The following is a 25,797-nucleotide window of genomic DNA, read 5'->3' on the forward strand; positions in this document are numbered from 1 at the left end:
TGCATAAATTAAAAGTAAAACACTCTTTAAACTACTGCAGTTGTCATATTTGGTGAGTACTTTGGTATATTTGGTGATTATTATTCTTAAACTTATTCTTCTCATTTACCATAAGCCTAGCTAACAGTTCTAGTTAAGTTGAACATTTCATACAACTTTATATATCTTTATCATTAAAGCTATAATATGTAACTATTCCACATTAAAATGTCTAAAAATGACTACATGTTATATATTTTGATGTATACTTACATCATCTCAAATGTTTCCAACAATTTTCAAACCCATTGAAATCTGTAATTTTAATCAAGGTAATGGCCCATTTCATTTGGTCGCCTGTCAATGGGGTCATACCCGCTCTACCAAAGAGTATACACACACAAGATTATGATCATCTTGTGCGCATGCGTCAGTGTTGTGGTTTTTTCACCACAATGGCGTCTATCGAAGAATATACGCATACAAAATAATATGTCGGCGTTGTGGTTGTTCGCCAGAAACTGTCATAAATTGACTTTTATTCAGTTTTAAGCCATATTTTTATGATAAACTTGTTAGATCTTGGTTGTTTTTAAGTACATCTTTTAACCAGATGAAGGATTTTAGTCATTGTTTAGTCATAATTTTGCTCTCAGTAAAAACCTCCTGAACGATGAACACTGAAAGAATCCTAAACAGGAGAAGCTGATTGTTTAACAATGAGGATAACATCTCCCATGATCCCACACTACTTCACAACAGCATGAAACTCTGTCTTTTTTATTATTTTGATTCAGAGACCCCTAGCAGCAGAAATTACATATTGTGCGTTTAAGTTTTTAATTTTTTGAATACATTTAATTATAGTTTTTGTTTAGGGTTAGCTTTTACTTTGTTTTTCCTTTTGTTGAGATATTATTTCCATACATTAAGGTCTAAACACTGCTCCAGGACATTATGTATATTACCAGAAATACAATTCTGGAAAGCAAATACAGTCATTTATTTTTATTTAATTTTTCTGTTCTGTAGGGTTTGAGTGTAAAAATACTGAATTAGACTCTTATTAAAAACCCACCTATGGTTTACAGGTTCAAACATGTAGAGTGAAGTGATTCCTTCCTCAGATGCTGTAAAAGCAGCCAACAGTCTGTGTGTCTTTCACCTGCACCACCTGACCGCTGAAAAGAGATTGAATTATCCAAACAATTTATCTGCAGAATGGAGGGACAGTTTAGCAGTAATTTACCAGAGCATGCAGGGCATGCAGTGAAAAATAGGACTAAAGTAATGGTTCCATTTGTACTTTATAAGCTAACTTTATCAGCAGGCTTCCCTGAGGGGAAGGAATAGAGATGAAAAAGACAGATAAATAAGAGAGAGCGAGAGAGAGATGGAGGCATAGGGAAATAGGAGAGGGAGAAAGAGGAGAGGTCATACGTTCTCCCGAGACTGTAAAGATTCATAGATGTGTTGTGTATCAATAATGTAACGAGAGGGAGAGAAGGGGGAGGAATATGACAGGGAAGGACATCAGAGAATGAAGGAGACAGAAAAGCAAAGAAACAGAGGGAGTTAAGGCCAAAGAGAAAAAAGGAAAAGGATGAGAGAAAAGAGAGCTGGATGCAGTATAATGTAGAGAAGGCCACAGTGAAGCGACGAGGCTCCAGCCAGATGCTGCTGCTGTTTTCATCAACCTGAGCTCTCTGTCTCATTCATTTCAGCACAATTCAATTCACACAGCTTTATTGACATGATGAGACCACTCTTACTGTACATTACCAAGAGTGTTGGTACAAAACATCAATACATCTCAACGAAGACTACACAAATAAACAACAACTGCAGAATGTTGAAAAAATAAAATATCTTTTGTTGGTTGAATATCAGCCTTTCAAATGTGTCTCGATCGGATGTTAATGCAAACTAGAAATTCCAATTATGTGAGCATATAGAGAAATATAATATCTTTGTCTAATGAAAACCTGGCATCTACAAAATGTTAGCTTGTCAGAAACTAGGGCATTGTGTTTCTAGCACGACATCTGTGCATATTTGAGTTTATACAATGGCCTCTAAAAGGTTTTCATCAGAGCAGGAGTGACAGGACTTTCTCAACCCTTAAAGGAACCATGTCATGTGAAATGTGAAACAGCAGAAAGACTTTACAGGATTCATTCTTATTCATTGCATCAGAATAAGAAAATGTGTTGACAAGTTAATGGCTTCAAGGAACTTGTTTTAGTACAGTGTCAATACAAATTTAAAAAGAAAGAAAACAGAAAAAGATAAATTAAGCTTATAGGAATTATAAAGATAAATATGTCTGAATGTATCCAAAAACAAATACATTATAGTGTAATGGACACATTGTTGATCTGTTGTAGGAAGTGAACAGTGTGGAAGGGTTATGACCTGCTGTAACAAATAATTATTGGATAATTATTGGATCTTGCAAAGAAAAAAATGCATATAAATTAGAATAGAGCAAATTAATAAATGCATCCAGAGCTTAACAAGCTATGCTAGTAGCTCTGCACTTACACACAGCAGTGCTTTGAACTAAATACTAATGTCAGCGTGCTAACATTCTCACAATGATAATACTAACACGCTGATGTTAAGCATGTATGTTTACCGTGTTCACCATCGTAGTTTAGCATGCTAGCATGGTAACAATGGCTAATTTGCACTAACTGCAAATACAGTTGATGGGAGTTATTGGTATTTGGTGATAAACCAAAGTAGCCTATTGGACAAATTTTGACCTGATGATGGTGCCAAAACTGAAGGTATCAACAAAGTCATTACAATTCACCGTGAAGATAACATGAATGTGTGTTCAAAATTTCATGACAATTTATCCAACAGAAGTTGAGACATTTCACTTAAAGCCACAAATGTGAATCTTATGATGGCACAAGCAGAAATCACCAGAATCATCAGGAATCATCCTCTGGGGTCTATGAGTATCTGTACAAAATTTAATGACAATCCATCTAATAGTTGTTGAGATATTTCAGGCCGGACCAAAGTGGTGGATTGACATTGCCATCCCTAGATCCATGCCAGATAGGGGTGCAAAAGATCACAAAAATCATGGTTCGGATTGTATCATGGTTTTGAGTCATGGATCAGATCATTTTTCAGAAAAAAAAAAAAGGGAGACAAATATTACTTAGCTTTCCATTTATTCTGTAAAACACTTTAAGTAAGGAACTTTTTAAACTTTTTAAACATGGTAGTGAATGAAACAACAGCCTGTGTAGGAAGGAGCCACCAAACAAACATTCACCGGGAAAAGTGCACTGTTAATGTCAGTTAGCAGCTAGCTAGCTAACAATCTGCTCAGCTACAGCACATTAAACAGCATGTAAACATACCTGCAGATGTCACTTCGAACACATTTGATGCTGGTTTGGTCGTTGCTCTCCAAAACACGGATCAACTACGTTCAGTTACACCACTAATGCCAGAACAAAACCAAAATTTGTTGAACCTGTATTCACTGATTTTTTAATTGGCTACTTTGGCGCAGCACAAAACTGTGGAAGGAAGTCATTGTTAATATTATTAATTACATCAGTGCTGTTCCTGCTTTGACAAGTAAAGATGCCATAAAGGTGCTTCACATCAGTGTATGTCCATGTGAAAAAGTTCAAATTAATTTCCAATTTCCTTTTATGGTAATTTGTGTACATCTGAATTCAGTGATTGTTCCTGTGAAAGTTCTATCAGTAGGAAAACATATTTGTGTTATTGATGAGGACCTTGAAATACTCTGTGATTCCGATCTGACAATAAATGAAATTAAAACAGCTCTTTTCTCAATGAAAAAGGGAAAATTGCCAGATACTGATGGTCATTTTATGAATAGATAATTGGCAGACTATTACTCTTCTAACTATTGATTATAAAATCTTGGCGATGGCTTATGTGGAGCAGACTAAAGACAAGACTTAATCGTATTGTTGCTGAAGCACAGTCAGGTTTTATTAAAGGTCGTCATATTAGCAATAATATCAGACTTATCTTAGATTTATTGGACTATGTAGACTCAGTACATTAAAAAGCTTTTATTCTTTTTTCATAGAGCTAAGAGGAACTGCAGAGTTGGGTGATAATTATCTTTGGGTTTGTCACAACTAGCACCCCCTTTCAGATTCACCTTCATTGTTTATATGAAATATGGATTAGTGAAAGCATATAAATAAAAGAAAGATAAATAAGTTTCATTGTCTTCACTGAGTGTGGAAATGGGCAGCAGGGTAGAGTACAGAGACCAGAAATATGAAAAATAGCTCTTTGCTATGAATCTAAAAATGTGAGTTTACATCAAAAATACTTTTCCTCAACTTTTTTGCAACTTCTGACTCAGTGGGAATCATTATCACTTCATTTAGTTTGAAATTCATTTGGCAGCAAAAGAAGTGGAAGAACTTTTTCTCTGCTATCCATTCATCGACTTTCACAAATGCTTTCTGCTAGAAAATTGATTTTCTGCTTTACTATTCAACTTTTACCCTTCAGTATTTTACCAAGCTGGCCCGAAATACACACACTGGCCTGAATAACACAGTGTTGTACCTCACAGTTTAGGGAACACTGAATGTCTTTGTTTATATCACTTCTCCCACTCACCATCTGTTTTAGACTGGATACAGGGGACCTGCAACCCTGACTCACCACCTGAATAAATGTATTGTAATTGGTCGAAGCCTCATAAACAGACACACACACACACATGCAGTGACGGTACAGCAGAGGGTTGTGGTGACATTGAGGCAGATGGGTACAGCTGAGGCGGTGCATCAGTAACTGTGAAGCTGTGTCTGAAATTGCTTCCTTCGTTCACTGTGATGGAAGCTCAGTAGGGACTCTACACAAAGCAGTAAATTGAGATGTTGAACATTTATGTTTCATCATCATTTTGCGTCACAACCAAGAGATGTAATGTCACATAACTGTAATTTACACATCTGTCACTTGAGGTGCCAGGGTACCTTCTTTCATAGTAGAAAAGAAGTGTACATGCTAACATTTCTCATCCCATTGTATGAATGTTTGAGTGTGTGAATGTACTCTTCAAACGTAATGGCACAAAGTGAATGTAATGTAGCACACTAGGCAGCAAATAGAGAGCGATTACAGACTTAGCCAATCAACACAGTGCGTAGCATTCAATTCCCCGGCCTCATCGTGTGTGTGTGTGTGTGTGTGTGTGTGTGTGTGTGTGTGTGTGTGTGTGTGTGTGTGTGTGTGTGTGTATGTGTGATGGTCTGTCGTAGGCCACTTTCAGGGACAAATTTCAGACTAAAGTTAATTGGGTACAGCTTGTCCAATTGAGGACAAAAGCCATGTCCCCAGTTGAGAAAAAGCTGATTTTTGGGTTAGTGGTTAAGATTAAGGTAAAGGTTAGGTTTAGGTAAGTAGTGGTTATGTATGTCTAGGTAATGTCCCCAAAAGTGACCTAAGCAAATGTGTGTGTGTGTGTGTGTGTGTGTGTGTTTGTGTGTGTGTCCTGTCATATCAGAAAGTTGACGTCGGCAGAAGGCGTGTTTGCTAATTCTTTGCTCCAGTGGTCCTCAAATCCTTTAATTATATCCATGTATCTTATTGCTGTCTGTTACTGCTGCAACACTTCACTGCTCCGTCTTATTCTGTGATAATGTTGCGTCCACCTTTCCCACTCCCCTGTGTGTACAACTCTGCAACTCTGGCTGACAGCGTCAAAGCCAAATACACATTACATACCTGTATACAAAATATGTACCTGTCACTACTTGCTTACATTGGATTTTTCTTTTTTTGTTGGCCTATGTGCTGAATGATCGATGGATGACTGAACATGAAGCTCCATGGAATGATTTTGTTGTGCCACGTGCATTTCCACCTCCTTTTGTTCATACCTTGAGAAAGGCCAAGTGTACAATAAATCCTCTAAATTGCACTTATTAAATCAATTGATTACCTATGACTTGTTGCTCTTTTCCAGAGTAGCCTGGGGTGATGATCTTACCATACAATATCTAAATAAGGGATGAGTGATGCATGATATAGACAATAATCTATCAAGATTTTACATTTACATGATTAATCAATTAAATTTGGCTTTGTTGGGGTTTGTTGTCTCACATACAGTTCCCTAGAAAGTCCTTTATCTCCTGTGTTGCTTGTTGGCTGTTTGCAAGCTTTGTCTGTCAGTGGTTTGGTGCAGGGCAGGGAGTGTACAGCTGCCTGCTGTGACTGGAAACAAGGTTGATGAGAGCGATCTAAGAGAGTAAATCTAAGTAGTAAAGCTGCAGGCCGTGAAAACCAAAACAAAGAGCTGAAAGGTGCTAAAATCCAAATTTGGGGTAGAAGTTAACTACAACTCCTAAGGTGTATTTCAGGAAGAATCAGCCAATCACAGAGCTTAAAATTCAGTCATGCATGGCTAACAGCAGCAGAAGCTAAAGATTACAGTGTTGAAAAAACTGATTTTACAATCTACAGAGTGAATCAGTTTATTTCTGGGTCACTTTTGAGTGAATTCAGCATCTATGTCTATTGTTTACGTTGTTTACGACAAAGCGTTTTGAATTCATTACGCTCTGATTCGCTGCCAAGCAGTCGCCTGATTTTACATCCAGCCACTGACAAGCAGCAACATTAGCATTCATTTACATTCTCTGGCCTCCTGTTGAATGTCAGGTGGTCTGGTATTTTTAGATGTACTTATATAATATGATAATTTTTCAGCATGAATGTACTACATACTCAACCTATTGTCAGATTTGTATATAGAAGACCTCTAGACTTGTTGGCAAATGTGCCAACAAGTCTGTGTTTATAAAAAGATACCTTGGTTACCTAGCTAACAAGCTCAATATTACATCAGTCAGATGAAGGCTAACAGTAGAAAGTCCAACACAGAAATTAATCATGTATACTTTTGCTCAGTTAAAAAGTTGCAAGTTTACAACCAGCTGTTCTCATCACAGCTCCTGTAGTGCTGAAGACTTGCAATATGGCCACCTGAAGGTTTTCCTCATCAGCTGCTCTGTAATTGAGTTGATAGTCTGTGTGTCTCTTTGTCTCTGTGTGTCCAATAGGAGGGCGACTCTCTCGGGGCGATGGAGAAGGTTTGTCGTCAGCTGACCTACCATCTCAGCCCCCACTCTCAGTGGAGGAGACAAGGCCTGCTCAAGAGGAAACCTCAGGCCTGGTGAGCCTCTATGTGTGTGTGGCAATGGTATAGTATGTCGCTGTGTTTGTTAACATCTCAGTGTGTCACCAGTGTGTCATCATCTGCTGCCCCTTTGGATGCCATGGAGACTTCCACTGATGTCCCTCTTTATTTTCTCACTCTCACAGTTGGAAATGAAACCAGTTCCTTCTGTCTATCCTTCTCTCTCTCTGTTAGCCTTTTAGTATCCCTCTCCTTGTTTGTCATCCATCTTTTTAAATCTGCATTGTTACCTTAATTGTATCTGTTTGTATTATTTAATTTGTATTTCAGTGTGACATTCAAAACTTATCAAAAATCTGAACCTGTGTTAGACTGCCACCTTTCTCTGTGATTTTTCCTCTTTGCAGCTACATTATGTAGAAACCTCATTTTGAAGGTCTGCAGCCAAATGAAAATGGAAATTTGGATGGATTTGATATATGCAGCAGTGTTACACAATATGCAAATCAGCCATCAAAAGCAACTATAAGCGACCAAGCCGTGTTTCACCAGGTCTGTAAAGCATAGCAAGCAAATAATGATTAAACTAAGCTCTATGTCAAAAGGGCATCTTTTCATGTACGCAGAGCACCGTATTCCACTGGCAAAAGAGCACTTTGAAAGCATCTGACGGCTTAATTGAATTTATTTCTTGGGTTAAGGCATAACACAGATAGAGTATCCATAAATGTAAATCCACTGGCTATCACTCAGGAGAAAAAAGAAAAAGCTGTTTTACTTGATGGTTTTATTGGTCTTTGCTAGAATTTCATTCCTCTGCTCTCTGGTGCATCTGGTGCACAATTTTTATTTGTTATTTTTTAATTGTCATGAATTATCACGTGCAATATTAGCAAACAAATTAAAAAGTAGATTACATTAATTATAACTTTCCACGACCAAGAAAGAAGTGGAAAGCAATATGTGCAATGAATGAAAGGAAATGAGAGGTTTTGAATCTCTTTACACTTTTAAAGTTAGAAATTTAGAAATTAAAGTGAGACACATTTTGATATTGCAGGCATCTTAATTTTCAACTCTTACTGTGTCAATTGACAGTCTAAGTGAAATTTGCTGGCAGAGAAAAATGTTGGAGAGAAGAGTAAATGACGTGCCTCAGAACACTTAGATTTTGGTGAATGAGACATTTGGATTAAGTTATTTTTCAGTTTTAGGACTCTCATCTATCTGACATTTCAGAGAAGGAAAGAACAGACATAACAATTAGGAGTACATGTATATCTGAGTAAATATTTTTCTTCATTTGTAGACATAGCCATCAGATTTCACCTGATGTCCTTTACAGCATAATATTCATATTTTGTGGTGGTTTTAAATGAAGAAGTAAGGTAACTGAAATATATCAACCATATCAATAAAAAAGTAATAAAACATTCTAACACATAGAAACATATCAAATTTTATTATAAAAAGGATTTAAAGGCTTTATTTCTCTTCCATTCACTGCAACCTAAATCTAACATGGAAACATTTAGACCTGCTATAAAATGCATCCTGGTGGGAGCAGAAGGTATCAAAACGACATTGTAGCAGGATACATTTCGAGAGAGGATTCCCACTGCTGTGTGAAAGGAGCAACAGTAAGAAATGAAAGTCTCTCCTCCTCAGGTGTCAGCATGAACACCAGGTGTCACACCCTCAACAAAACAGACCATTTGCAGACAAATAATGTAGAGGGGGTTTGTATCGGGAAAATAATTCTTCAGTATGTGTACATTGGATCCCAGGTGTCAATGACTTCACAGTAAACAAAACTGATAGATTGGTTTTGTCTTATAGAATACTTTGCTCAGCGCTCAGCTTTAGATGCAATGTCTTTACCTATAATGGAAATAAATGATAGCTGCAGACGAGAATGAGTTTGATAATTATCTTAAGTAATTCTGTACTGGTGAAGGGGATTTAATCAAAGCAGTGTTGCAGTCGGCACTTCAGGCTGTCATGAACTCCAGTCAGAGTGATTAGCTAGAGAAGAGACAGGGCTCATTTACTCTGCATCGCAGGGCAAGAGATGAGATTGAATCATCCTTTTGCATGAAACACACACCATTAACGCCCTCACACACACACACACACACACACACATATCTCCATGAAAAATTATGTCAGCCCCTCCTGGAGTCAATGAAGAAAGGTGACAAACATTTGATAAACTGCAAAGGCACCAAACACTGACGATCCGCTCAGTTGTCCATTACAGTTTTGGATTGTTTTGTGGCTTCTTGTGTTACCCAACTACTAAGACTACAAAAATTACACTGATTTTCAGTGATTCCCAAAACAAGGGTACATTTACCCCAGGGGGTAATTCTGCCGTTGCTAGGGGGTACATGGAAAGAATATAGAGGCCAGTGTTGCCAACTATTTTCAGTGGGAAGTAGCTAAAGCCTGAAGGAAAAGTCACTAGATGATGTTGCATGCTAATTTACATATCTGTGACATCATTACATAATTATATACATAGATTATATACAAGATTTTAAAAAATCTAAAGAAAATTAAGTTAAATTAGACTAAACTGACTGAAACTAGCTATGTCATTAGTTATTTTTTTCAAGCAGCTCCTCAATGTGCATCTAAATCTACCAAATAATATTTATGCAGGTTGTATCAACTCTAACTGACGTATCTGAATAGAGAGGCAATCATGCATTGGAATAAATTCACTATCGTTAACTCTGTCTATTTTGACAAAACAAAATCAAACTTAGATAGTAAAGTTAAATCATTAAGAATAAAAACAATGTGGATTAGTGATTGGTCATTAGGTACACACATTCATAGCTTATTCATGACTCTGTCTGGCTGATGATTAGTCCACTGAACTTGCTGCTGCTCTGTCCCACAGTCAATCTAGAGAGCCAAATCAGCTCTCATTCACTGAGAAATACTGGCGACTTCCTTCAAGAAGAGGAGACAAGGTGTGTCCAAAAAGTTGTTAGATATGTCGCTGGCCACTTTTTTGAGAAAAAGTCGCTAAAGCTAGCGACAAAGTCACTAAGTTGGCAGCACTGATAGAGGCATTTAAAAATAGTTTTGATTGAAAAGACATATCTGTGTTTAGGAGGAAAATACACATACAATTGGGATTACAAATTGGTGTGATGCTGATTTTTAGTAAGTTAATTGTGCAGTACATACTTCCCACCAACCTGGGTCAGCTGTAACACCACAAAGCCATGTTTTCAAAGAGCCTGTATGAAAACTAATCGTGAAAAGTGAGCAGCAAAGTGGAAATGGTTAGCTAAAAGTAATGGATAAACTTTAAAGAGTCCTTAAAATGCAATGGTTAAACACTTTAAATGAGTATTCAAAATTAGTAGATGGTGAAATAGTTAGCTAAACATAATTAGTAAACATTTGAATTAGTTACCTAAGATTAATTAATATACAGGTGAAATAGCTTGCTAAGAGTAAGTTGAAATAGCTAGCTAAGACTGATGGATAAACAGTTAAAATAGTTAGCTAGTGGTGGATAAATGGTTAAAGGGTCCTTTTGCAGGTTCAAGTTGTTGTTGTAGGAATGCAAACTTGACCAAACCTCAACAGTGACAATGCAATTCTATGAAAAAATTATTGTAACAATATCCACTCATGTAGTGTTACTTGACATCCACTGTAAAACCAGCTGAAATGAGCATATTTGGCACATTACAGGTGATGTCAATGAAGGGATGAGCTCATCTGACAGATGTGATGGTACATCAGACAAAGAAGGTTGGGAACCACTGAGCTAGATGGTTGACTATAACAAGCATGTTTATATTTTGGTCCATACCGGACAAATTGACTTCAGTATTCTTATCATGTGGATTCCTTGGATCTAGCCAAGTATAGTCAGTATTTCCACTAGATTGCATTATTTACTCCAAACATTTATCACTAACAGTCAAAGTTGCATCAAAATTGATTTCTTCCCAAATCTGTTCAACAACATAGACTTAGTATGTGACTAAAGAGAGTATTGTGAGTCCAATGTTCAACAGATTTAACACTCAATATATGGACCTGAATATAATACAAAATATTTTCCTGGAAACATTGGGAAACATGGACTCTTCTTACATTTGAGGATTAGACAATTAAATGTGATTTTTCACAGTAATCATCCTGAAAAAACTAGACATAGGAGGGAGTTTTGAACCCAGGTTATTTTTACAATGCACCCTCTCAGAATGTCATGTTAGCAGATGGCGAGCCAACTAAACAGTCTTAAAATAGTCTTTTCATATTCCAAAAAGCCACTTCTTAGAGCTTTAACCACTATGCAGCTGAAAAGCTTTGAATATCACCAGCCAGCTGAATCAAGAAGTTAATACTGATTTTCTTTGAGATAGCAGCAATGAATTAGAAGGAACAGACAGCTGTTTGTCATGTTTTCTGCATTATTGAAAAAGTTTTATGTATTTTATGTGACATTATAAAGGCCCTATATGAAGGATTTGAGCATTTCTAATTTTGGTGACTTCTATTGGTAGTATCAAAAAACACTGATGCTTTGTATTTACTGCTATAATGGGTGGCTGAAATACACTCTACATGTTGAAAATACTTCAAATGTCATTTGAAGCTAGTATAACCTCCTAAGAACAAGCAAGTGAAAAAGTACAAGATGATAAATAAATTGTACTAGTGTAAACAGTGTTAGTGAGCATACCAAACTGCACAATGAATAATTGTCTATTGTCTACATATTAGTCATAATGTTGAGATATAAAATGGGCAACAGATTGGAAGACAGATTTTTAATTAAGTCTGCAGGAGCTGAAACAGATATTGGCATCTCACTATGACAAATGTCCTGAGGGTCTATCTATAACTGTAAGTGTGTATTTCATAATCTGAGGGTAAATTGGTCTTTTGTCATCTTTAACCTCCTAACACACATCATACAGTAACCTCCTGTACCATTAGTTACAAGGATAAATTGTGATTTAATGAAAAACACCTGTCTCTGTTTCAGTGTGTGTGTGCAACAAATAATGCTGTAGACTGTGCACTGTACAGATCTCAGGTTTTAAAGTCATCACAATCATTGACTGTAGCAACTGAAATATGCTTTTTTTGAGCCTTTACTGTGTGGTTTGTATTTAACCTGAGTAAAATTCTAACACAGTGAATACAGCAACACAAGGTGCCTTTTAACCTTTCAAAAAGGTTTTATGACATACCATCGAAAAAAGAGGACAAACAGAGCATATTCTGTTTGGCTCAATAGAACCTCCATCAGGCCAATCATGTGATATTATTCAGTTTTTATGTTTGTATTCACCTGCAAATTTTTAGTTAAAGGGGGCCTGTTATGCTCATTTCCTGCTCTATATTTTTATTCTGGGACTCCACTAGAGTAACTTTGCATGATTCGTAGTCCAGGAAACTTCTTATTTATCTTACACTGGCCCTTTATGAAAGGCTTTGATTTTTTTGTGAGTAGTTAAATAGTTGCAAAAGCAGAAAGAGTCAAGAAAGTTGGTGATCCTTCATAGAAAAATCTCTCTTCTGGAAAACAAACTGCACTATAATTTGTCTCCTTTGGATAAGTTTGCTTTCAGATCCCCAGGTTCAGGTCTTACATCACATTTCCTGCTAAGAGTGTATTGGACCGAGAAGGGGGTGTGATCAGGTCCAGCTGGGCCTGGCAGCTCTGGATCTGATCTGTAACTTTTTATCTGAGATCTCAGCGATCCCAATCAGAAAAATGACACTGTAGCAATGAAAATGGACATTGTTGCTGTTTAGGAAAGCGTGTATAAAATGTAAATCAATTGGCTGGCACTTTGTTATTGTCTGTAAAACAAGAGTAACTGTGGTTGTGAGTTGCGGAGAGAAAAAAAGAAAGATTAACAAGGATTACTGTTCATTGTCTGGCTGCTTAACAACAGCTCCTTTCAATGTACTCAACAAGTCTGCTCAGTGGTTTGAAATGAGGCAGCTGCAGAGCTGAATATGTGGAGCAGCCAGCAGACCTGGACTCCTCTCTGCTTTACAACCGAGGTCTGGGACCCTGCAGAAAAAAATGTGAGGTAAACAATGTGACAGCATATATTCTGAGGGCAGGGTTACTTTTTAGCAACATTGGGACAAGACATTTCTCTTTAAGAAAGAATTTGATTGATTTGCCTGTCAGCTGTGTTTGATTGAATTCATGGTTGTGTGGGGGTGGGTGGGGTTGTGCCAGGAAACAGAGAAGCAGATGGAAACAAGAAAAACTCAACAGGTCTCAAGCTCACACCAACATATTACCCCCAGTATCATCATTAGATAATCACAATCGATGGCTGCATTACAAATCCAGCTATTTCATATTGTAATTCTATTTATCTTAAAGGTTAATTCTAGTTTACTACAACTGAGTTTAAGTTCAAACATTCAAACACTGATAAAACTATTGTGCTCCACAATAGCAGGCCAGCACTGAGAGGATCAGGAAGAGCTTCTACTCTTAGGCCACTAGCATCCTAAATGAGGTCACTGCCTAAGACCCCCCCACCCCCCCGACCTGTCTGCCTGTCTGTCTCTGTACCCGTCTGTGTGCCAACCTTTCGGCATGTCTGCCGCCTGCTGACTGGCTGGCTGTTGCTGTCACACCAACAGATTTATTGGCTGCTTCCCACCTGTGCGCTGACAGCCAGTAGAGAGAGAAGTGGAGTGTTGACTCAGGATATCTGTGCCTCTCTCTGCTCTTTTTTGCCCCTTCATTTCCCTCATCTGTGTCATCTCACCAGCAGGCAAAAACAAACAGGGATATTTGCCCTAATATAAATTTAAATCTTTGTGTCTGTGTGGCAGTAAAGGACATGAAAAATCAATATAGGGTTTGACTGCTATGGGCCACAGTTTTAATTTGAAGCAACTGATGGCTTAACACCAACAAATATTTGATATTCTGTACCATTTGACAGAAACCCCTGCAGAGAGAAAAGCAGGCAAAAAGCAGTTATTGGAAATGTAGAATTGCTTATTTCTAACCCATTTTCCTGTCTGTAGGAAGTCATTGATTTTCCATCTTGCACCCTTTCACACTCAATCACTGCTGCTTTTGTTATGAAGCTCACCACTGATCAGCAGTTGAAGAAGACTGTGTCTAAGGGAAGTTATTTGTGTAATTTTTTTGATGAAAGCATGCAGCAGCTTCTTAACAACAAATAAAATTCCTTTTCATTGGTCATTTTGATTGTGCAATATAATCTCTTATTCAGACATTCCACAAACCACAAAGAATTGAATTCCTTTCTATGGTAGGCATAAAACTTCTCCTCCACCCAGAATCAAGTTATATCCATGTCAATATTTTTATAACATCACTGTAATGTGAAAGAGATTGCTTGTAGTGACCAACCCATGGAGTTGTCATTTGATTCTGTATTTCCCATAAGCTTTATGGAGCATTTTACCATATTTCAGCTCATTATTTTGGTTCAACAGTCCGCAACTTCACTGTTATGATTCACTCTCACAGCTCTCATCAACCTCATTTCCAGCAACAGCAGGCAGCTGTTTTCAGCAAAAAGCTCCAATAAACCCACTGAACGTGACCTGCACAGCAGACAGAAAAAATTAGCAACTAGCTGGTGAACATAGTGGAGCATTAAGCAGCTACAGAGACAGATATTTCCCTCAGGGGTTGGAGACCACTAAGCTTGAACTAACAGCTTGTTCCACTGCCCCCAAGCAACCAAAAAACAATTAATACTGCTTTAAATAAATCAGACTTACATGCTGTTAGTTTTCATCACAATTAATAATTTACAATATTATTGACAGTTAAAATCAAAATCAATATTTAAAACTAATTTTACCATTTTCTAAATCTATCCAAATCAGTCTAGCCCAGTGGGCTTTAGCATTTATTGGCCCTCAATACACAAGTAAACAAATGTTATGAAGTATATAGCCACTGTGGATAACTTTGAATGTCTCAGCTGTCATTACGAGGCTGTAGGTTTTCACTCTTTTAAGACAAGAAAGGAGAAATGTCTCCTGGGTATTTTGTGTCAGTATTCATTCATCTTGAAATTGTATCACTTTCATTTCAAGCTTTTGTAACAGCAGTCAGAACATCTATTTTAGTTAATGAGTTCTTTGTTTCTCCTTTACTCCTCACCCCCACCCTTTACTGGCTGCATAGCACTCTGGCCATTTGTTTTCCTCTTGTGGGAGTAGAAATTGGTTTCTCTGCCTCATCTACGATGGATTTACCCTTGTATGGTGTTGGACACCATGCTGCAGAAAAGAGCCCTTGTTCTTTCTGTTTCCTGGTAATGTAGATAACTGCAGCATTTTCTAATGTCAAACTCTGTTGTTGGATTGCAAATATCTAGATATCATTTCAGTTTTTCTGTTTGAAATGCTATCGATGGGGAAAAGAAAAGTACACTGGTATCCACAGAGTGAAGAGAAGAGACCTGACAGACCTCTATTATTGTACATAAAAGCAACAGCTTAAATAATATGTATCCTCAGTTTGAAAAAGGATGAATTTTAGCTGTCCACATGCTCGCAGTTGTCAAAATTATTTGAGATAGGAAGGTGAACTTCAGTCTTTAAATATTAATACAGACTATAACTAACCAATTTGGAGATAATGAATTGGAATGAATGGATTTTAAAATGAATCCGAACACTTCAAAAGCACTCGGATTTAAATTCTCAATTTAATCCAAATCTTTTTTTTTTCTCTTTCCTTGACTTGTCCTCTGAGTCATTCTCTCTGCCCTCCCTATCAGGTCCCAAATAATCCACCTCTGCTTTCCCTCACTGGACAGCATAGTTAGCTCAGCAAGTGTTACCCGCAATGCCGTTGCTGGCTTTACAATAGCTCTTCTCTCTTTGGGCCCTGTTCCCCAACATTATCATTGTTTTGTGTGTTAAATCATCATTATTTCAGTCAAGTGTTTCCGTTCATTAGTCGGTTAGGTTTTTTTGATAATTGAATACATCGGTTGATATGTGTGTTTATCTTTGTTTACAGGTTTATGATCTGGTAGAAGGGTCAGCCCACTCTGTATGTTCTTTCAGTCGTTCTGCTTGTGTTGTTGGGGGTAGATCAGCTGCTCAATCAGGGAGACTGCAAACAGGTTTATATCATTAGGTCCTCTTGGCAGTGAAAGACTGGACATTTTTAGGATGTGAGAAGAAAGGTAAAATTGTTCTGTAGTAAATGACATTTGGTTGAACTTTGTGCATTTATTAACTGTGTGCTTAGAGTAGACTGTGATTGTTAGCAGTAACAGAACGATCCAGTGTTCATAATTGTGTGGTGTTCTGTGTGCTTTGAAAGTCTAGTATCTGTTTAGCTCACCCCCATACTTACCTGAGTAGGTGGTAGGTTCCAGTTAGGTGAGAAGGTCAATTACCATTCAGTGGTCAGTATGGAAGAGCTGGTGGCAGCTTGCTGTGAGGCTGCAGATTTTATTGTTTGTTTGCTTTGGCTTAAGTTATTTTTGCCGAATTTCCCAATTAATAAATATCACCTTTTTGTGCACATACTTTTTTGTGCCTGCCAACCTGCTTTGTTTAATATCCCTTTAAAAGTTTCCAATGCTAAATACCATCTTCTGCCCTTTATATGGGGTGGCAGCAGTACAAGCACACAGAGGAAACCTGGAGAAAACAATGAAACACCCATTTCTAAACATGTATGAGATTGTGAGAGAAGCACTGGTGATGCTGCAGAGTAGGAGATGATAAAAGATTCAGTAGAAAAGGTGATTCAGGCGGATTATGCTTTTGATAAATTTTAATGATCGCCTCTCACAAGGCTTAGAAGAAAAAAATGAATTTTTGAAAGTACCTTATGTCTCTATATGGTGTAGTGGAGCACATGTTTTTAATCCCACCACTTCCTTCTGTCTTCAACACATATTAAAAAGCTCAAAAACACCAAAAGGTGTTGCCTGTCCACTCTCTATAAAACATATACTTGTTTAGAAAATTGATGATCTGTCTTTTATTATGCAGCACACTGTCATATAAAGTATTGTGGTAAAGCACAGAAATTCCAATGTAACCTTTGCTGTCTGTGTCAATGATATAAAGCTCACTACTGTACAGTGACATAGTGGCACACCAGTCAGCTAATGCCATTCATGTTGAATGCATTCATATGAATACATAAACATTTCAAATTAGATAAAATAGTACTGATGGTTTGCCATTTCCATCTCCAGCCCGGCCTCCTCCACAATTCAACACCGTCATCTGTTTGCGTCTCAATATGACTCATGTTTATTCCTAGTGGACCAGTGACCTCTTGTAGCTGTATGAATAATGGTATTACCCACTGAACACCACTGCTACTGACACAGATAAAGATGCTTTGTACAGAGCAACTCTCAATTGTTGCCAGCGTGTTTTGTAGATGAACATGAGCCAACTGCTTCAGTCACAGTTTGGTTTCTGCTTCACCTCATTTAGCGGAAAGATTATAATCGAAGATATGACAATGTGATAAATACTTTTCTTTATGAGAGTAGTTGCGTTTAAAATTACTTCAGAGGGATTTTATGTGACATCACAAAAGTTACTCACTGTACAGATGGTAGCGGACAGTAGACGAGGTCCTCTGGTGGCGAGGACAGCTCAGAATATGCTGCTCTTAAAGATGTAGTAATCAATTGTTGTCCACTAGGGGGCAGAAAATCATCAAAACAAGCTGCCAGATGCACAGCCACATGTCCCAATTCCATACTAAATACTATCAACAACCGCAAATGACACAATACTTGTGCCACCCAACGTAAATCAAACAGTGACTTTAGAAAGCTACTGTCAATTAAACTTTTTAACATTTTTGAGTGAACTTAATTTTGTCGCTTTTAACAGTGTGAATGTACTACATACTCAAAACCTGCTTAGAATTGTAATAGGGGTAGTTTATCAAGTTATTAGGGCTAATGTGTCACCTACCTAAAAGTTACCTACCTACACATCCAGCAGACACAGACCAAGCATTCATTTAGAGTCATGTTTCTGGCAACTTGATGAATGTACGTCCAATATTCACTCTTCTTTTAGCTTTGTTTTGACTTCCATCAACTCTTGAGAAAATATCTGTCTCTTGAGCTGCTAAAAGCTACACAGTCAGCCAGTCGCCAACTTTGTCTGTCTTCTGTTTGGTGCTGGGAGTGTGGTGTACAGTGGGTTTATCACAGCTTTTTTGCTGGTAAAGGCTGCCTGGGTTAATAAGAGCGGAGAGGCTGAACTATATACAATAATTTTTTGATAAAAACAAAACTCTTAGCTAAAAGAAGCTAAAACGCTCAGTAGAGCTGCAGAATTAGGCGATAATTCTCTGACTCCTGCTCTGAGTGACTCTTCCAGATTACACCAATTCGATGTTAAAATATTAATGAATAGAAAATGAACAGAAAAAAAAAAAATAGATCAATTATGCCCTCAAAATATCTACTATTTTTGCATTAGCAATACTTTTCTTCCAATTTTACAAAAACGAGAGATACTCATCCAAACATGCAAACATCCCATCACACATTAGTGTAGTGAAATCTTGCAAAATTTACCAATTTCTGTCTTTGTCCAAAAGACCTAAACCAATAAAATCTTCGTATTCAGTCACCAGAATTTCTGAGAGCACTATGGTTCAGCCCCTTGGAGAAGTCTGACAAAAATACACTCATGCGGGTCACCTGGACAAGCGAGAACAATAGACCTGATGTCGGTGTTCGAGCTGATGTAGCAGCTGGGCAAGTGCTGTCCAATCAGTGTCATAGGTATCCATGTGTATGCTGACTTCTCTTCCACCTGAGCACTCTAGCAGCTGATTTCTCGCTCCTCCTCTGTGGTTGAAGTTGGCCTAATTAGTTTAATCAGATGCTGTCGTGATTGCTGGGAATGTGACTTTGCATAAATGGCACATGATCAGAAAAAATCTTTTAAATGATTTCAGTGGACTCAGTCATGTGTCTTGAAATATGTGACAGCTGCCCATTCAGACAGAGAATAGTGCTATTTCCTGCATCTAAGATCTAAGAAATGTTCCTCCTGATCGTCTGTTGTGGGTACTTACAGTAACACAGTCAGGGAGTCATAACCCTAACCGCTCACACCCTCTATGCTACCTTCGTAAACCTTGTTGTACAGGACGAGATGGAAGAAGGGGTGTTTTCTCACCTGTGCTGTCAAAGAACAGGAGAGGATCTTCAGCATGTGCACACACCAGCTGACTAGGTGATAAATGATCTCCAGGGCACACAGACACACAGGCAGGCAGGTAGAGGAGAAATAAGGACAAGATCTTCAGTCATGCATTATTTTAATACTTGTAATGTACCATCCATGTCTTCACCTCTATCATCTCCTCCATTTACATTTCATGTCTGAAGAGGATGCTGCTGGTGAAATGTAGTCACTTTCACCTAGATTCACCTTGTGAGTCTGTTTCAGGAAACAAGTGGGTGGTTTCAGATCTTTCAGAGGAAGAGATCAAGCAGAAGCATAGACATGATTTGTGTTATGTACTGTATATCTGGATGGATGATATAGAGAGATACAGTCAGACAGGAACAGCCAGAGAGAGGATCATGCAGGGATGGAGGTGAAACACAGTTAAGCCTCGCGGTGACATGCTGAGATAAAAGTGGCATTTTTAGAGATGCGATATGAAATCCAGGCTGTGACAAAGTCCCTGTGTCTTTATACAGACTACATTTATAGGAATAAGTGGAGGAGTAGCTTATGACTCACAAGATATTATTTTGTCAATGTGATAATTAGAGGTACTTGGGTCATCAGATATCAGCTTTGGAACGCTGGGCCTTAATGCCCCCTTTTGGTTTCCAAATAGATTTCTGAAATTTTCTGCTTTATGTGTCCTCACCATAATAATAAATCACTTTGATTCTTAGTTAGTTCTTCGTTGAGATGCAGCTTTCCTTTGCCAAAACTTAAGGGCATCCAGCATATGTGTCCCTTTTGGCATGATGGCCCCTGAAATGGTGCACAACAGTAGACTGTATATACAGTAAAGATGGACGTATCAAGATATGATGTCACCTGTTGGTTTGAAGCATGGATGTATAAAGAGAACTGGATACAGTGTTGGAGGCAGGGCCTCATTCATTCCTATGAAAGTTGGTCAGTGGCGCATGAAGCCAAAAAAGTTCAACAACTTCTGCATCTGCACAGCCCATAGAGCAAGCACAGTAGCACAGTAGTAGACGGCTACTTCCGGTTTAGCCCTCTGGCTAACTTGAATGGGGATGAAACAATTCAATCGTGCGGCTCTTCTAGGCTTTTGAAATATGATAGGACCAAATGGATCAAATTCTGATAGAGAGACAAGTCATTTCGCGGAGGTTGTGATGCTCAAAAAAGTGTATCCGCTGATTTACAGACGTCTCTTTCACAATGTAAGTCTATGGGAATAAGTCTTTTTGGGCCAGTGTTCATCACATGACATTGTAATTACACGGTTTGGCCGCTATGTCAAATTTCTTTATACATCCATGGTTTGAAGCCCAGAGTTGCAGCTTATGGTCAGCACCATCATTTCCGTTTGGAGTCAGGACCTTCCAAATGGACCCAAGCTAATGCTAGCTTGTCTACTGGCAGCAGAGCAGTTACCACACAGTGATGCACCACACACCTGTAAAAGGAGGTGAGGACCGGAGTGCCTTCAGCCTCCTCAGGAAGTAGAGGCGTTGGTGGGCCTTCTTCACTGTGCTGGCTGTGTTGGTGCTCCAGGTGATGTTGAGATGTGGACCCCCAGGAAATTTAAAGCTGGTGACCATCTCTGCAACAGATATGAAGAGGAGGAGGAGGAGTGGTGTGTGACTCCTCAGAGTCAACAACCATCTTCTTCATTTTGTTCACATTGATTGAGAGGTTGATGCTTTTGCACCAGGCTTCCAGTCCCTCCACCCCCTGTCTGTATGCAGACTCATTGCTGTGAGTGATCAGTCCCAGATTGCTCTGGTGTTTGGCTGAGCAGTCATAAGTCAGCAGTATGTACAGTAGGGGGCTCAGTGCACATCCCTGAGGGGCACCGGTGTTGAGAATGATGGGGGAGGAAGTGACATCTTTTCATTCTCACAGACTGGTGCCTCTTTGTTAGAAAGTTCAGCACCCAGATACTGAGATGAACTGAGTCCAACAAGTGACAGTTTGTTTATCAGGGTATGTGGAATGATTGTATTGAATGCAGAACTGAAGTCCAGGAAGAGCAGCCTGGCATAAGGGTTCTTGCTCTCCAGGTGAGTGAGGGCCAGATGAACCACAGATGTGATGTTATCTGCAGTGGAGCGGACAATAGCGCAACAATAGTCCAACTCGACTGCGAGTCCCGGAGCCAGGGAGAGCAACAGCTGAGCCAACTGTCAACTGTCAAGACAGCTGTCAATCAACAGCCACACGGCAGACATCAAAGCTACTATAAGTCTTCAGATCTTATTAATGGAGCAATAGCAGAGGAAAAAGGGCTCAATACAAAAGCAACTACAGCCTGTAGTTGAATTGGAGAGTGGCTCCGCCATTGCCAAGGTAGCAGAACTTCTTCTCCCACTCATGTTGGACTGGGGGCAGACTGGACGCTACAGTGACTCACTGTCCCCCCTGTGGTACAAGTTGTATTACAAGGCAGTAGGGGCCATACAGGGCCGGTGGGGAAGGTGCAGGGAAGGTGCAGAAAGATGAGGTGAAGTCAGACATAGTCAAATATTGGTTCTTACCGCCTTCAGCTCTTTTGTGTTTCTACCCCAGCTTCTGTCAGATCCACTAAGATGAAACATTATGCAGACTCTAGAAAACTTGGGGTGAACAATAATTGACAAAAATCCACATCCTCTGTGAGGCTGCACTAATACAGCATGCTAACATGCTCACAATGACAATGATAAGTGATGTTTAGCAGGTATTATGTTTACCATGTCTTAGTTTAGCATGTTAGTGTGCTAACATTTGCTTATTAGCATTAAACAAAAAGCACAACTGAGGCTGATGGGAATGTTATTAGTTTTGCAGGTAGTTGGTCATAAAACTAATTATTGGCCAAATTAAAATTTTAACCTGAACATGGCACAAGGTGAAAAATAAAGGGATGAACAAAGTGATTATGTTTCATCCTGAGGGGGACATGAATGTATGTACAAGATTTCATGGCGTTCTTGAGAGATTTCAGTTTGGACCAAAGTGATGGACCAACCACATGCTAGTGTGACTAAACAAACAACGCTACTTGAATCTGACAGTGATAAAGCATAAAGCTGGTGCTCCTCCTGATGCACGGCTAAATATTGCTAATAATGATCCTTTTTACCCTGTGCAAGGCCAGTGTGGGGTCGATTCAGTTCGTATTCTTTTCAGTCAAGTAGCCATGTCCTGAGAGCGTTTTCAAACAAATTTCAATGTTAGTTTAATTAGCTAAAATCAATGGCAATGGCTAAAGCTGCTTTTGTCTGAAATCAAGGAACCATTGTTTCAAAATTACGAAGAATTTCAAGTGGTAAATCTGCCACCAGTATCATTGTAAACTTAACTGCATATGACAGGTGTAGGAAGAGGGCAGGGCTTAGCAAATGGTCGGTTACATTTTGTAGTAAAAATCTTAAATTATATCCATGTCTCATATCGAGGTCTCCATCCCAACATCCTGCTGATTGTGGCTCAGACAGGGGTGAGTGACCTCAGTTCAGAGAGGCTGTATATATCTCTTTTTGCAGCGTGGGATTCTGGTCAGAAGCCAAAGCCACCATGAGCTCTCTCATCGTCTCATCTGCTTTTTATTTGCACACTCCTAGTCTTGCTTCTCTTTGTTTATTGCCTTAAAGCAAGCAGGCCAGAGTGATGTTGGAAAGAAGTGGCAGATTGTCTGGACAGAGACAGAGGGAGGAGGGGTGAAGCATGGGAAACATTTCTCTGTGCTGACAACACATGAGATGAAAGGCAGTGATGGGCGATAGTCCACAGGTTGAGACATGTGTAATTTTACTTTCTGGAATCATGTAAACCCTCTTGTGTGTGTGTGTGTGTTTCCTGTTGAGTACAGAGTCCAGACAGACGGAGCATTGCTGGGAGAGGGGAGGTGCAGCTGAGCATGGGAGGAGAACATGAGCCGTAACAATTAGATCAGTGGTCTCAAACCACGTGTAATGTAAAGCCGAGGGCACGGATGCACCAGCTGTGTTAACTAATTAGCACACATTCACTCAGAGAGTAGGAAATGGGCTGCTGCGAGGAGTTGGGTTGGTGCAGAAACCTCGAGGGCCTCTGTGGGAAGTGGTTTGAGACCACTTACCCAGACAGTAAGGGGTAGCCTCATCAGCCTCAAGGTGTTTTCACTGTTCATTTGCATTTACTTGCAAGACGTGACTTTTTTGCAAAGTTTCTATTAGGTACATACAACATGTGTGAAAACAGGTGGTCAGGAGCTTTATTTTGTTGTCAAGCATTCCGTGTAAAACCCTCCATCTGCATTACAGTGAAAGAACTGCTTTCTGTAATCTTGTAGAAGGTGATTGAATTCACTGTACTTGTAATGGATTATGCACAATTTTAAATATTAAATAAATGAATTTAAGTGTTTAATGTATTGTGGCAGATATAACTAAATGAATATGGATGGTGTTCTAAATTTTTCTTACTGGCATCAAATCCCATGAAAAGACCAAAACCAACATTGATTTAGTCTCTCAATACTTTCTGACATCCTTAACCTGCCTCTGGCCCCAGGCCCTGCCTCTTGCCACTGCAAATGCCTTTTGAGTTAAGTCATTGCCATTATTCTGAAATATGTACATATCATAATGTTTGTTAGTGCTGCTTTGTGTATGATGATTATCTGATTGATTGAAACGTTGCACAGAAACATTTTGCCATGATATCTCAGCTCCAGCTCCAGCTTTTTTTAGAAAATGTCTCAGCGATTTCCAAAAACAGCTGACCATTGTAGTTTTTAACATCTTTATGTCATTATTTAAAGTATATAAACTATTATAAATATTTTCATATTAACAATTGATAAAATGACTATGTGTAATGTGTAAGGGATCACTTGTAGAAACAAACCCACAGAGAAGTATCACCTGACTGCCGTTCCCCTCAGCTCTACATAGTGTTTTAACAATTTTTCAGCTCATTGTTTTGGTATTTAGGCCACATCTTTACTGCTTTGATTCACCCTCATAGCTCTCATTACCATTGTTTCCACTGGCTGTGGCTCAGGAGGTAGAGTGGGTCATCTACTAACCGCAGGTTTGGCATTTGGTTTGGTTTGATCCCCAGCTCTGCCTATGTGTAGAAGTGTCCTTGAATAAGACAATAAACCCCAAATTGCTAAAATCAGAGCTAAAAGGAGAGTGAAAATTGAACATACATTTGGCCGGTGGAAAGAAACAGGACTATAAAATATTCGGAGCACTCTGAATAAAACACTTTGCCAACATGTGTGCCATACCAACATAATAATGTGATAATAGATCAGTGTTGTGTTCTCAGCTTGTTCTGCTGCCCCAGTGGGCCAAAACACATCAATTATTACAGGTATCACACTGTACCGTACATGGTTGTTTGCTGTGTGTTCTTGTCCATGTAATGCTAATTTTTAATTTTGAAATGTGATCTTCTCCTGCTGAGAAGTTGCAAGCACAACCTCATGTTACAGAGAACAGCTGCTGCAGGTGATGAAATATCAAGATTTCCCACAGGAGATGTGTTGAGTTAGTGGTGATGACAACAAGGCAAGCCAACCTAATTACAGTGAATTCTGTGAAAACCTCGTTACTGCTTTTTATTGGTTGGTTTGGTTTAATATGCAAGAAAGGTGAATTATTTAGTAGGTGCTGACAAGTGACAAAGTGGTTAGTTTGTAGCTTGAGATAAATCATTTGAAGTATTAAACATTTCTTTTCAACTTTTTTTGCTAGAGTTCCTGCTGTAGAGATCTCTACCAGAGTTTTGTTTTGGTAACATTTGAACTAGAGATGTAAGTTATTGCAGAAGAAATTGCAGAAACATCTTGAGGTCCCCTGAGATATCTGACTGTGAATTCTTGTTGAGAGATTTCTTCAAATCCCATCACAGAGAAGGATGTCCATAATAGACAAACACAGAAGTTATGTGGCATAAATCAGATGAGGGCTATCCAGACTGTCAACATATTATCTGTCCTGTCAAGTCCAGGGGCTGAATTATGCAGCTGCACAGCATTTGTTTAAGAATATAACAGACTGTCAGCATAAACATCTTTTTCCTTATGTTTTCATTTTCTTTGTTGAAGTCAGAAGGAAAGAGAATTTTGATATGTTGGGATTCCACCATGCCAAAGTTACCACATGTGACACAGTTACATATATAGTTTAGTGTTTGGTGGTATAAAATTAGTAGTGTGTCAGGTTGTAAAGGGGCTTGGTGCTTTGTGGATGAGCTCCACAAATTCCAGATACTTCAAAACGAATATAACTGTGTGTTAATAAATACCACCAAACCATCTTGCTACTCACTAATTTGTCATCACGTTTTGATTTGAAAGGTTTCATATTATATGAGGCAGCATGGTTTTCTGAAAGTCTTCAAGTTCTTGGAAATAGCATTTGACAAAAAATTCTCATTACAAAGTCCACTTCTTTGATAAC

At 38.7% G+C, this 25,797-nt stretch overlaps 1 protein-coding gene across 4 annotated transcripts in view; it reads left to right on the forward strand.

Annotated features, from left to right (window-relative positions):
- Positions 1–25,797, forward strand: part of lrrc75a (leucine rich repeat containing 75A) — a 59,351-nt gene that overhangs the window by 26,818 nt on the left and 6,736 nt on the right. For all 4 annotated transcript variants that reach the window (XM_042413691.1, XM_042413692.1, XM_042413694.1 and 1 more), the window contains one exon: positions 7,074–7,186. In XM_042413691.1, coding sequence (XP_042269625.1) covers positions 7,074–7,186 — 113 coding nt within the window. The remainder of the gene's footprint in view (positions 1–7,073; positions 7,187–25,797) is intronic.

Source organism: Thunnus maccoyii, chromosome 6, assembly GCF_910596095.1.
Source record: "Thunnus maccoyii chromosome 6, fThuMac1.1, whole genome shotgun sequence".
NCBI classification, from domain to species: domain Eukaryota; kingdom Metazoa; phylum Chordata; class Actinopteri; order Scombriformes; family Scombridae; genus Thunnus; species Thunnus maccoyii.